Here is a 15,054-nt window from a genome sequence, read left to right on the forward strand (position 1 = left end):
AACTCCATAGGGGCACTGGATAACTGTCAGGCTTATAAGTGTCAGATTCACTATTTGTTCTTTACCGGGAATAAAAATGAGGAACCCTTCATTTTGTCATATTTGAAGAGGATTCTGCTATGCTTAGACATGCTTACTTGAGTGCCTTTTGAAACGCTTCCTGTGAGACAGACCTGCCTTTTGAAACAACTGAACACTTTCTTCATGGATTGACATAAAAGGAAAGTTAAAGCTTTGAGGCTTGAAACAGAACAAATGTCATCTGACGAACGGTTTTCCACAAGACTGGAAATGAGGCGGCAGACTTTCCTCCGTCTCCTGTTTCTGTCTGTCCATTTTTAAGTCAATCTGAAAACACCCACAGCGCCAACACCTACATGCATATATTTGTGTCTACTCACAAAATTACCACCTCAACCATCTCATCTGGCCAATTTGTCAGCGCCCCGTATATCGGAGGCTCGCAAAATATGATTACGCCTCTCGGGAATGTTGTGAAAGCTTAAGTGTCTCCTGACCTTTCGTCCAAGCAAAAGCATGATGGAAAAAGTGCTTGGGTCACTTTGACATGATAGAGAGATGGCATCGGTAAGTGTTTATTAAAGCTGAAGGGCCTGCATCATTGATGTGAATGGCCCCTACATCAAAGCTCTCCTGTCTTTAAGAAGAAACCATAGCCAACTGTAATCAGTGTAAGACAGAAATGTTGGCTGCCGTAATTACAAGCTTTCTGAAGTTTTGTGAAGAGCCACAAAACACCTTCAGCAATCAGAGAGAATTGAGAAACGGAGTGCTTTGGTGAAATATCACCCTTTCCCGCTCTTCCCATGACAGGATTTAATCAGAAAGGTGACAGTGTCAATTTATTTCTGACAAAAAGCCCTCGGGCAGGTTTAAACGTAATGATTTGCTGTATCTGTGTAGCCATTATCTGTTATGGAGTAAGGATGTCGATGGCTTTCATTGTTCACAATTGTCATATGCCGTTATGAGAATTATTATAAAATGTGAGCAAAAAAAAGTCATTTTGTGACATTTTGGTAAAAAACATTACAAGAACATCATCACTTCAAAAAGACGAGGCTGTTAATGGGACAGTTCACCTAAAAAATGATGTGTTCTGTCACCTTCATGTCATTACAAACCTGTGTGACTTTACCTTCTTATGTGAAAACTAAATGATATTGCACTACAAGACACAGATGATGAGAAAAGTGTATTAAAAGCCAAGGAAAGCGTTTACTTTAATGATTCAAATAACTAAACTTTAACATAAAAAATGTCACAACAGCAACTAATTTTCCATTGTCAGCCGCCATAACAAATCATCACCTAAGAATTATTAGGTTCTATCTGACATTTTGGTCAAAATTGAGTTATTCACATATGACAACTTATTTACATTATGGGACGTTTTTGTGTAAGTGGTTTACATTTTAAGACTTTTTATTTAAAAAACAAAACAGGTTTTATTTATCTACAAAGTCAAACTCTTGCTTGGCTGTAAGTTTCTTTCTGTGAGCCAATCCGCATTTCGAATGCACACACGAGGACCAATCAGGATCAGCTTTCTTTGTTATTCCACCAGACTGCTCCGTTGTTAACAAATGTAATAAATTAAATGTAAAATATTTTTATTTGGGCGACGCAGTGGTGCAGTAGGTTGTGCTGTCGCCTCACAGCAAGAAGGTCGCTGGGTCGCTGGTTCAAGCCTCGGCTGGGGTCTGTTGGCGTTTCTGTGTGGAGTTTGCATATTTCCTCCGGGTGCTCCGGTTTCCCTCACAGTCCAAATACATGCGGTACAGGTGAATTGCGAAGGCTAAATTGTTTGTAGTGTATGAGTGTGTGTGTAAATGAGTGTGTGGATGTTGCCCAGTGATGGGTTGCGGCTGAAAGGGCATCGCTGCGTAAAAACGTGATAGATGAGTTAACGATTTATTCCGCTGTGGTGACCCCGGGTTTAATAAAGGGACTAAGGCGAAAAGAAAATGAATGAATATTTTTATTTGTGTATATAAAGAAACATTTTTCATTGTTAATTAAACTTTGTTAACTCATTTGAGCATTGTCGGTTTTCTTATAAAGTCTTTAAATTTGATATTAAGCCTTGAATGGCAAATAATTAATTTAATTCATGGGGTTTTAATTACAACAATAAATATTACCATATTAATTACACAAATTAAAAATCTGCACTGGACAAAATATTTTGCAAAGTCTTGTATTCTTAAGTGGAACAAGAAAGCCGCTGAACCACCAACTTATCCAGCACGTTTTACAAAGTGGATCCCCTTCCAGCTGCAACCCTTTTCTGGGAAACATCCATACACACTCATTCACACTCATACATTACGGACAATTTAGCCCACCTAATTCACCTGTACCACATGTCTTTTGGACTGTGGGGGAAACCGGAGCTCCCGGAGGAAACTCATGCGAACGCGAGAAGAACAAGCAAGCTCTACACAGAAAGACCAACTGACCCAGCCGAGGCTCGAACCAACGTCATCACATGTCATTGCGAGCTCTTGCTTCATATGAGATCGACTGCTGTGGTTCCAGTTGCTTTATTTTTTTGCCATTTATCTTCAGGAAATCACTGAATGCATATATAATGTTACAACGATATAATGTGGCAATAAGTAAATGTACTGTGCATTTACACCGTAGCCATCCACTTGTTAAGTGGTGACGTGTTTGTGACGTATGTATACTGTTTACGGGTCCAAGCCACCGTTCATTTGAGTGGAGAAATCATTTGTTTATGATTGTGTTTTATTCCTATCACACATTAAAGTTAATTTTATATAAAGTCATAGTGTAAACAACAATCTCTGGGCTTGCTGCATAACAAATACCAAAAATTTAACAATTTATAAAAAAATTAATCACTTTCTGGCCATTGGATATTAGGCATGGACATATATACTGCGACCGTGATTTTCGAAAGCCTTAAATCGCTTTGTAAACGTTTATTATTACCATTTCATGAGTCTCCTTATTCAGTTGAATAGAGCGCTTGGACCCGGAAGCGCTTCGCATGACATCACACTTAACAAGCGGATAGTCATCTATGTAAACACACGAAAACAACATTAACATTATACTAGACACTGTAATAAGCTCATTCCCATCCACTAGACTTTTCTGACAGGGTATTTGAGTGTAATGAAGTGACAGAATGTTGTGGGACTACTATACAGGAGTTATTATTAAGGATTATAGATCACAAAATTTAGCAATTTTTATTTTAGTGTTTAACAAAGAAAAAAAAATACTAATTTGTGAATCTCCTTACTTCTGGGTGCAGCTGTGCTGCCGTTGTGGCTGGTGCATTCTGGAAAATGTTCTTACCCCTTGGTTTCAAGTGTGGTCCTAAAAAATCTCAGTTCGAAGGGGTAGATAGCCCTTCCCCTTAGCCTGATGTCTTCAAGCTAAAGAGAATTGGGACACCCCTACCCCTTTACACGCACAAAGCGAAGGGGTAGGTGTAATGGCTAAGTGGTAGAATTGAGATTGGCCTTTAATATGACTGATAAAATGTACTGTTGTTAATCTAAATGATTAATTAGGTCTATCTGTAAATCATGGTACTGTACAGTAAATACATTAAAGTGAGCAAATGGTGACAGAATTTTCACTTAAGTTCTTTAATCCTTTTCAAGTTCACTCTCTGTTCAATCTATGCATAATGCATTTCAGAAGGGAAAATCACCATTTCTTTAATTCATTAAGGGTATGATTAATTCTTCACACAGAATTCCTAATTTAATATTTTTCCATCTCTAGGAAGAAGAGCTGAGGAAAAGTGGAGAGGCGAAATACGCCCATTTGAGCAACGATCTTCACGTTTTAATTGAGGTTTTCGCACCACCTGGAGAAGCCTATTCCCGCATGAGCCATGCCCTGGAGGAGATTAAGAAATTCCTTGTTCCAGTAAGTTCATACTGTTGGATTCCCTCAGAGAGAAGGCGAGCTGAAAGCCAATATGAGATGAGTGAGCCAGCCAGCCATTACCAAACTCCAGTGCTTTCCTGCATGCCGAAATTTGTCCATGTTTATTGCAAGGGGTAAAAAATGAGATTATAGTGGTATGCATGTAATTAAACATATACATTGGAGATTCCATTATAGATCATGCATGTTTAATTCTTAATGGGCTGCAGACTTGGGAAATCTGGATAGTTTGTCGTGTGTATTCCAAATCATTCATAACACTTTTCATTAGGGAACAGCAGAATTAAAAGCTTTCCCTCAGTAAACTTCTAATTACTGCATACGGATATTAACTATGGGTATAGTTGTTGTAATAATTGCTGTTTAGCTAAGGCATACAATTTTAAGCAGTCTACAATAGACTACCTGACAAAAGTTTTGTTGTTGATAATAGCTTGACTTCTAGTTGATAATTTAAAAAAGTGGCAGAAGGTAGATCTTTTGATGAATCATGTTGAACTGCATCCCACTTATCACAAATAATGCAGAAGATCTATTGGAATCCGCATGGACCCAAGATTCTCACAGAAATCAGTCAAATTTGAAGAAAAAAATCATGGTTTGGGGTTAAATTAAATATGGGGGCGTATGAGAGACCTGCAGAGTGGATGGCAACATCAGCAGCCTGAGGTATCAAGATATTTGTGTTGCTCATAACATTACAAACCACAGGAGAGGGAAAATTCTTCAGCAGGATAGTGCTCCTTCTCATACTTCAGCCTCCACATCAAAGTTTCTGAAAGCAAAGGAGGTCAAGGTGCACCAGGATAGGCCAGCCAGAAATGACATTATTGAGCATGTCTGGGGTAAGATGGAGGAGGTATTGAAGATGAATGCAAGAATCTTGATGAACTTTTAGCCATTCCAGATGACTTTATTAATAAGTGATTTGAGTCATTGCAGAGATGTATGGATGCAGTCCTCTAAGCTCATGAGAGTCATACGCAATATTCATTCTTCTTCCACTGCACCATGACTTTATATTCTATACTGGACATTATTTCTGTTAAGTGACAAGACTTTTTTCTAAACAAAGCCAGACATTATTGTCCTAATGATCACCTTGAAATCAAGTTATTATTTGTTGTTCCTAAAACTATGATAGGGACTTTTGTCAGGTAGTGTATAGTCCTGCAGATTTGATTACTTCTGCAGATAAGTTATTAAGGTGTATTAATAACCATGTATTAACAGAAATTAGTAATAATAAACAAAATAGTAGTATGCATGCTAATAAGCAATTAGCTAGTAAATATTTGTTCCTTATATATTTTTTATCTAAAATTATATACAGTGATCAAGTTATTATTATTAGTATTATTTACATTTTAAGGAGTCTAGAGTTCTTCAAATGATTCCAATACATTTTTATTCTTTTGAACTTTCAAATCTCACAACCCACTTTAAATACAATTAACAAATTTACAATTACAAAATGAAGTAAATCTTTGCTCTCAAACTATATTTTCTTTACCTAGTGAAAAGTGGAGTAATAATCCAACAATTCAGCTTTTTCGTCACATGTATAAATTAAATTTTCACATATTTTTTTAAATGTTGCTTTTTAGGAGCATATTTTCGAAAGGTAGTGTATACACATTAGCTTCTTATTGTCAGTAATCATATTCAACTAAAAGTACTGGAAGTCTCAATGGTGATTAAAGTGTAAAATGTCTATCTCTATATTTCCTGAACTAAATATTAATGCAGCACTACGTGCTGTTGGCTTCAGGCAGGAAGCGTTCGAAGAGGAGAGTTTCCATACAGTACATTCACCTTTCCTGCCCTGAGTTTTACGCAGACTCTTAACCTCTTGAGCCACATCTTCGCATCATCATCCACAGCCCTGATCTGGTTACATCCTCCATATGTATCTCTGTCAGAGTCTTCCATGTTACATCTTCATGCCCACTCATGAATACCAAGCAGGCAAGTTCTCTTTCTCAATAGCTCAGTTACAAAATCTAGCGAAGTATCATTGTTGGCATTTTAAGATGTTTTAGTAACATCCCTTGCGTAAAGCCTCTTTTTGGGGGGCCAAATTTTGTGTATCCATTTCAGTAGGTTGCTGCCATAAAGGCAGCTGCCTATGTAGGCGTTGAGGCAGCTCATTAGGGTTTGAAGCTAATGCCTTCTTTGAATATGTTTATAGTGCTCTACTCATTTATCTTTGTCAGAAAGCTTGATTCCTGTCAGGATTAAAGGAGTTTGCTGGCATCTTACTATAGCTCACTTTGAAGTGTTAATCATATCTAGGCAGCTGTGTGAATGAATTCATTTCTTGGAGTTTCCTAGCATTTGTTCAATAGAGATGAGGCATTATACATTCGCTACATTCTTTTTAATTAATGGCTTTTGCTAGAGCCCTAAATTCCAGTGAAAATAAACTTTGATGCCGTGACACACATGATATTTATGTGGACTGATTTTGTTGCGATAGTTTCAGGAAGGTTTTCTGTCCAAGCATCTTTAGTCTCATTGCACAAAGCAAAGACTATTAAGAAATGGCTTAGTGTGGAAGAACTTAGCTGACCTGCATGATAAGACCTGAACACCTTTTAGTAAAAAAAACTGAGCCAACTTAACATTATTACCTGCCTTTACTGGTGCTCCAGCATTCATGTTTTAACGTCGACTGGAATGCTTCCTAGAAAACTAAATGTTCTTGTAAACATCCAAATAAACAATGAGCTTTAAAAATGAAGTGTTAAACATGCACACACGTTACTATTCTCAATTAATCTTATGCTCAAGAAGTATGTATATATATATATTTAAATTTTTACAAATAGTTTTTTATGATAATATTTGCATGTGAAAAATTAGAAACATTTGTTTGAACATTAGAAACATTGCCAACATCCAATGACAAATGTAATATCATCAACTATAAATGACATTTTTTAATAGATATGTTTTAAGTATGTAGCACTGAATAGCTATGGGACCTGCTCACCAATATTCAGACCATATATTTTTACAAATGATATTTTAAAAATTAAAATTAACAGCTTACTTGCTGTTAAAATTAATTATCTGTAAATAAAATCACTTTTTAAAACTTAATTTAAAATCCAAAATCCAAAGTGAAACTCTACTTTCAATGACTGATATACTGTAATTTAAATGAATCGCTTGAAGGTAGCAAAGAGTTTAGAGGGTTGGGGCCAAAAGGTCCAGAATTTGTCCTTTTAATTATTTTATGTCTTTTAAAATTACATATTGTATTAATTATATAATTAAATTAATATATTTATATTCAATATATAGTAATAAAGTGTCATTTTAAAGAACTCTGGCCAGTAATTTGAATCCCATAGAGCATCAAAGCCACAATAATGTGACACGAGTCACGTGACATAACCCACTGAGTGGTAACATTTGAATCTTTGATGCTACATCCATACTAAGTAACGCTGTTGGTCTAAAAGAGCAAGAGAGGCATAAAAGGCAAAAGGCAGCAGCAAAGGCAGAAAAAGGCAGAAAAGGCAGCTGCGTCATTGTCGCAAAATATTGAACATATGTTCAAAAAGACTGCCAAACAGGGTAAGGCAAGTAAGGTAAGGTAAGTTACGATCCGATCCATGAGGACTAGGCTAAATAGCTGCATTAGCCGGGACGTCCTGTATATTTATTTACTTGTCCAGTACATGACCTCCCTTTCCCTATTTTTGACATAAATTTCTTTAAATAACTGCCTGCCGAAGGCTTTAATGGCAAGCGGAGTTCTTAGCTGTCAGATATCACTTCACAGCTGAGGCTGTTTGGTCACTTTATTCGTTTTATTCTGATCAGATATAAATCCGATCGCTTAAACCACTTCAGAAAGTCATCTGGGATGCATTCCAGATGAAACAGGGCAGGTCTAATCATTTTTTAGACAAAATTTATATAAATGAAATAAATAATGACCTGGAGAAAATCTGACCTGCACCTGAAACACCTATAGGTGTGGTTTTACAGTCAAAACTCTATTAAAAACATGTTTACTATAAGGATGAAACATGCTCTAACTTTTTCAGGCCTGTTGCCAGGGGGGTTTGGGAGGTTCGGAAGACCCACCCCTTACTGACAAAGGTCCAGAATTTGTCCCATACATGAGCTCATTGTCCTATTTTGATTGCTATGCCATCATAAATAATGAAAATAATCCATCGAGAAAGGCTTTAAGACCAAACGGAGTCATCAGTTGGCTGCTGCTTCAGTGGGACTAATCTAATGTGAGAGAAGTCTTCTTTTATTACTGTATTGTTTTTAAACAGAAAACATTTTACAGGTAACTTTTATTCTAAATCTTGGACCTTATTTCCTAAATACAATGAGCAATAAAAAGGTGTGAAGCACCATAAGCGGACCATATTAAATTAACTTTTGAATATTATTATTTACTTTTTTAATATTACTATTTTGAATAGATTTTGGCTATTGTTGATATTCAGAAATTTCCAAATGTACTTCTTTTTACCCAAAGAATTCATTATTATTATTATTATTATTATTATTACTACTATTATTATTATTATTATTATGTTTGAATTATTCTTTTTTATTGAAATTGACAAATTGTGACTAAGGACAGTTCAGTTGTTTTTTGTCTAACAGATTGCTATGTTTCTAATGATATATGATGTAATAACTTTGTATTTTAAAAAATTAGACTTGTTTTAATTTTTTTATTGCAAACTTTTTGAAAATATTTTTAGTACATCAAAAAGTGTGGTTATGAGGACATCTGACTAGCTAATCCAGCAAAAAGAATGTCACTAAAATTCAGCATTTAAGTCCTATAGTTAAATAGAAACTGAGGCGTATAACTGCAAAAGGTCCACTTTTTGAGAAAAAAAGAACCAACCCTTTCACCGGGTTGGCTACGGGCCTGCAGTATGTGGTTTCCATTATTCAGCCTTTAAAACATTTAGCGTCTATTTTAAACAATATACTATGAGAGACAGTGCTTCATATTTCTTCAACTGTAAAGCTACATCATTGTCATTCAACAAAGCTGCACACAGATTACCTGAAGCTCTGGATCAAATTGCAGTATGAATTATGTAGTTCCATTCAATGAATCCTGTAATTGCAGATTAGCTTTGGTCAACATGGAATGAATATGTCTTTTAAAAACAAACATCAAAAAGCCTTTACAGCCAGGACTACTGATATGCCTTATCCATTGTTGGTAATACCTACAGAAAGCCCATTATGTGAACACGATTACTCAACCTCACATACTGCCACAGAAAGAGAGTGATTCATGCAGAACGCAGCATCTTCAGTAGGAGTGAGTGGGCTCTTCTCAGTGTCACTACTGTACAGATGAAGTCTCATTAATGCAAGACACTGCTGCTGAATAGGGTTCAAATTATTTCACATCTATTTTGTATAACAAGTTTCCTAAAATTTTATGTTTTAATATGCAAATGGTTCACTGTTTCATTATATTTGAGCTGTTTTGCATACATTTCTAAATCAAAAATCTTTTTTTTTTTTACAATTTGAGTTTTACAAAAGAGATCATTTTTATTAACCCAATATTCTTAAAATACTGCAGTCAGAAATCATTTATATTTTTAATAGAATAATTTTTTTTGTAGAATAATCAGACATATTTACATGAAAATACAGTATATATTGCTAAACATAACCAGAATATGGTTATGAATAAAACTGTAGTTTTATGTGCAGTTGAAAAGTAGATAATATAGGATTTACATTTTTTTTAATGCTCTTAAAAAAAACAACTCATTGGATGAACTCAATTTAATTGAGGGCAGGATATCCGTCCAATAAATTTGTATAGCATAATATATATTTTTTAATTGTTGCAAATTTATTAGAAATAAAAAAACCTAAAAAAATCACATGTACATCAGTATTTACAGCCTTTACTGTGAAGCTCTAAATTGAGCTCTGGTACATTCTGTTTTCACTGATCATTCTTGAGATGTTTCAGCAGTTTAATTAGAGTTCACCTGTGGTAAATTCAGTTGATTGGACATGATTTGAAAAGGCATACAGCTGTCCATATGAGGTCCCAGGATTTACAATGCATGTCAAAGCTCAAACCAAGCAGGAAGACAAAGGAATTGTCTTGTAAACCTCCTAGACAGGATTGTCTCGAGGCACAAGGCAGGGGAAGGTTACAGAAAAAATTCTGCTGCTCTGAAAGTTCCAATGAGCACAGTGGCCTCCTTCATCTGTTAGTTGAAGATGTTTGGAACCAACAGAACTCTTCCTAGAGCTACGTTACGTTTGAAAAAAGTTACGTTTGAAAAAAAAAAAAAAAAAAAACAGGCATCGCTCATCACCAGGCTAAAACATCTTTACAGAAAAACATGGTGGTGGCAGCATCATGCTGTGGGGATGGTTTTCAGCAGCAGGAACTTGAAGACTAGTCTGGATAGAAGGAAAAATAAATGCAGCAATGTACAGAGACATCCTGAATGAAAATTTGCTTCTGAGTGTTATTGACCTCAGACTGGGTTGACGGTTCATCTTTCACCAGGACAATGACCTAAAGCACACCACCAAAATATCAATGGAGTGACTTCACAACAACTTGGTGAATGTCCTTAAGTGGCCCAGCCAGAGCCCAGATCTGAATCCTATTAAACATCTCTGGAGAGATCTGAAAATGGCTGCACACCGTCTCTTCCCATCCAATCTGATAGAGCTTGAGAGGTACTGCAAAGAGGAATGGGCAAAAAGTCCCTAAGACAGGTGTGCCAAGCTTGTGGCATCATATTCAAAAATAATTGAGTCTGTAATTGCTGCCAAAGGTGCATCAACAAAGTATTGAGCAAAGGCTGTAAATATTTATGTACATGTGATTTTTTTCAGGTTTTTTATTTTGAATAAATTTGCAACAATTAAAAAAAAAAATTCACATCGTCATTATGGGGTATTGTGTGTAGATTTTTGAGGAAATTAATTAATTTAATCCATTTTGGAATACGGCTGTAACATAAAAAATGTGGAAAAAGTGAAGCGCTATGAATACTTTCTGAATGCACTGTATGTCTATTATGTGTCGTACATTTTAAAGTCTCTTACTTTTATATAACGTTTTCCTAATTGAAGTAAAATAGTCATTTTAAGCATTTTTTAAGCATAGTTATATATACAGTTGATTGAGACTGATCTCAAAACTCATTTTAGGACAGTTATTGCTCACCAAGCAACAAACTAAACTGCATTCTTGCTGCAAACACCCAAAGCAGGGATGTTTCTGCAAGGTGGTAATCTCAAAACTCAAAGCATTGCATGAAACTCTTCTAAATCTTCAAACTGAAGTGAAGATCAAACTCTAGCAAGTCTTTCTATTAACTTTAAACACCTAAGATTACTTTTATTGTCAACATTTTCCTCTCTTAATTAAATCCCACACAAAGCAAACTACAAATCCCCTAACCAGATAGTTGGACCAATTCCTTCATGTTGTCCCAACACAAAACGCTTAAGTTAACTTAACGGTTACAAATTTAAATAAACTGAAAATAAAACAAATAAATTGGCCAAATAAATGACAAGTATTGTGTTGTTTCAGCTCATTTTAAACAGGTTGTTTGAACGAGCAGCAGTAACATTTTTGAGCATGAGAAAACCACCTTTAAAATATGTATTGCAGTTAAAATCAACAAATAGTTACAAACAAATAGAGTTAAAATTAAATAAATGAAAGAAAAAATGCAAAAATGTCCTAAATCACACAATTGACCAAAAATGAAAAAAAAACCTACTTCACTGCAAAAAATGCTTTTATTACTTAGATTTTCTGTCACCTTTCTTGTCAAAATATCTTTAAAAAAATAATTTAAGAAGGATTTTCTAGGCAACCAAAACCTATTGTCTTGTTCTTGAAATAATATGGCAATATAAAGTAAATTTTTACTTAAAACAAGCAAAGTAATCTGCCAATAAGGTAAGATAAATAATCTTGTTTTTCCTTTTGACATAACATTATTTTGCTTACCCGATTGGCAGATTATTTTGCTTGTCTTAAAGAAAAGCTCAGTTAATTTTGGTATATTATTTCTTAAAACGGGACAATATATTTTGCTTGTCTAGAAAATTCTTCTTGATTTAAGCACTTTTAGATATTTGGACTGGAAACAAGACAAAAAATCTAAGTAAGAAAAGTGTTTTTTTTTTGTTTTGTTTTTTTGCAGTGTTTGCATGCAGTGTCTCATCTGGCTAGTCAAAAACTGACTAGATTTTGTAGAAAGACATCTTATGCATATACTGTATCAGTTCAGAAATTATTAATTTCCTTCAATTTTTTTTAGCCTGACCAATTTGCTGGACTCAATATGACCTGGTGTTTCTAAGACTCCCAGTTTGTGTCCTGAATCAATGCATTACCGCTGCTATTAAATCTGATTCAGAGCATAATTAGCTTCACCATGAGAGACACTACATAATGAATCCATCAGAATCCTCATTACATTTGATCAGCTTAAAAATACATTTCTCCCTGTCCGTTTGTTGCCCTCATTTCTCAAGGCAATGAATGCAGAGGGATTGTATTTGTGCTGCGAAACACTCTGCCCTGGAAACAGAAAAAACCTTGCTGATCCAAACATTTCACATTACCTACATAAACCTCTTTTCAACCTGCATGGTGTACAAGCTATCAAAATTCCTGAGACTTGAATTTCAGTTTCTGTAGTTCATGTAGCGTTGTTTTGCACCTACAGTTGTATTAGTATGTGTTCAAATGCGTTTTTTGTGACCACTTGTGGAGAGATTTTCTCAAGCCCCTTCCCTCTTATTTGGTTATGCTCTACTTCACTTTCATGAGAGCATCTGGTGTGACTCAGAAGTACTATTGAAAGAATGGGAGTAAGAAAACAAGTGATTGAAAAGATCGTGGATGGAAACTACAGTTTTGATTGTAATTTGTGTGCTATAGTGAAACACTGTGCAAAGTATGAATTTTGGTGCGCTTTCGCAGAAAACAGGCCATAATGATCAAATCTTGGGTCAGTATGGAGATTAGTTGGTGTTTTATTGATGTTAAATTGCATTCAATCACAAGGGAGTTGACACTATGAGAGCAATCTGATCAAATGGCCTTTTAACTACTTCTGGAAGTGGTCAAAAGTTCTAGACCCCATTTACACTTTAATTGGACTGAAGAAAAAGATCTTAATGATGTAAAGGGGGTCTCAGAAGATGTTATTTCCAATGTATGTTTAAGTTGAAATTTTTACTTAATGGTCAGATTCAAGAGTTCACACTTAGCTGATGATTGATAATAAAGTGTGTTTGGCATGCTGTCCTAGGAAAGAGCCCTAAACTGCAAAGATCTTCAAGCTCGGGACTCCCTCCCATTTGAAGGGTGAGAGGAGAGTTTGAGCTCAGGTGCTCAGGTCTCGGGAATTCCCCTGGCTTATTTAGGACCTATGACAGATTTTAGGGATTGCTATGGCGAGATACAGTAAACTAGTTGGTAGGCATAAGTAGGAGCCTGGTTTAGAGCTCATCTATAGTGCCAATTTGGTTTAGTCAATACACTTATGACGCATGTCTTTGGACTGTGGGAGGAAACCGGGGGAAACCCACATGAGCACGGAGAGAACATGTAAACTCTGCATAGAAATGTCGACTGGCCAAGTAAGAACTTGAACTAGTGACGTTCGTGCTGTAAGGCAACAGTGTTACCCCTGATCCACCATGCCTCCCTATCTAGGAAAAAGGAGGAGGTGTAGAAATGAAAGGGGGTATTTTTCAAGACTAAGATAACCAAGGTAAGACACTCTGGTTATTTATTATGTGTAAGGATTTATCTGATTGGTAAATCATGTGGGACCAGCCATGGTCAATCATAAGCATGTGATCCTCTCAAAATTAGTTTATAAATAAACTTCACTTTGTGAATGGAAATGCATGCAGTGTTATTAAATGCACTACTATTAATCAAATTGAGGTTTGTAAGATTTTATTTAAAGATGCATTTATTTAAAAAAGAAAATTCAGTAAGGATACGTTTCACAAAATATTTCAGGATATCAATTAGATGCTACTTTTTTGCTTGTCAAAGAGTCCTTGGGAAATAATTTCTACAAAATTAGTTTGCAGAACAACATTTATGAAAAAAAAAAATTAGAAATTTTAAAGAACAAAATCAGCATATTAGCCTACAAGGATTTCTGAAGTAATAAATTACATTAAAAATACAACAACAACAATTGCTTTAATCTGTACCATTCCACAATATCTGATTAAATAAATGCAAAAAGGCAATGAAGCATGATTAAAAATCTTGTGTGACTTATTTTCTTACAACATGAAGCCAAAATCAAATGTATTTTTGGTTATTTCTGTAAATGTTTACTCTGGCAGGTAAAAACCCTTTAAACTATTGGTCCTTGCAAATATGTAATAGGTAGGTGTGTCGCAACGGCTCTATTTTTTGATAGGAAATTTCTGTCAGGTCAAGTCATTTTCTCCTCAGTTTTCTTTAAATCTTTAAATGAAGAAGAAAAATGATTTTGCCACACATTATACATACATTTCTGTAGTCACAAATATGTGAAAAAAAGAATATCAATACAGCAGCTAAGTGTATTCTTCTTATAGTAAATATACTGTACTATACTCTATTTGCATATTTTTAAAGGGTCGTGACACCCCCCACTTTCGGTTCAGGTCTACCTCAGAATTTTTTCAAAACATGCATCAGGCGTGGAGCTCCGCGAGTAAAGGGCAGCAGTGTGCATGCCCTGCAGAGCAGAGGAGAAGGAGGGGAGTGAACAACTGTTGTCGGCTAGCTCACAAAATGTGACGTATTATTTTATAGTTTACGGAGTTAAAATGCAAAGAAATAAACAGTAATTTCATGCCCTGCTACATTTGTTATTTGTAATTTAAATACACATAACCACAATTTATATCATTATAAAGATAATCGTGTTCATATAAACACTATTAATGAGGACTTTTTTCCTCAATCTCCGGGTCTAAAAGCAGACTCAGTGCAGCAGATCTTTTGCCCTGTCTATTTTAACCATTAGCCCTGCTTGTAATCTAGAGGATTTAGGCAAACACAGCAGCACG

General features: G+C 35.4%; 1 protein-coding gene across 9 annotated transcripts in view; it reads left to right on the forward strand.

Moving 5' to 3' along the window:
- khdrbs2 (KH domain containing, RNA binding, signal transduction associated 2) overlaps positions 1-15,054 on the forward strand; it is a 130,830-nt gene that overhangs the window by 68,353 nt on the left and 47,423 nt on the right. For all 9 annotated transcript variants that reach the window (XR_002459813.3, XR_012388697.1, XR_663203.5 and 6 more), the window contains 1 exon segment: positions 3,790-3,936. Coding sequence is in view for 3 of the 9 variants with exons in the window: in XM_073919978.1 (XP_073776079.1) it covers positions 3,790-3,936 (147 nt within the window). In the remaining 6 variants the exon portion in view is untranslated.

This window comes from Danio rerio, chromosome 13 (assembly GCF_049306965.1).
Source record: "Danio rerio strain Tuebingen ecotype United States chromosome 13, GRCz12tu, whole genome shotgun sequence".
NCBI classification, from domain to species: domain Eukaryota; kingdom Metazoa; phylum Chordata; class Actinopteri; order Cypriniformes; family Danionidae; genus Danio; species Danio rerio.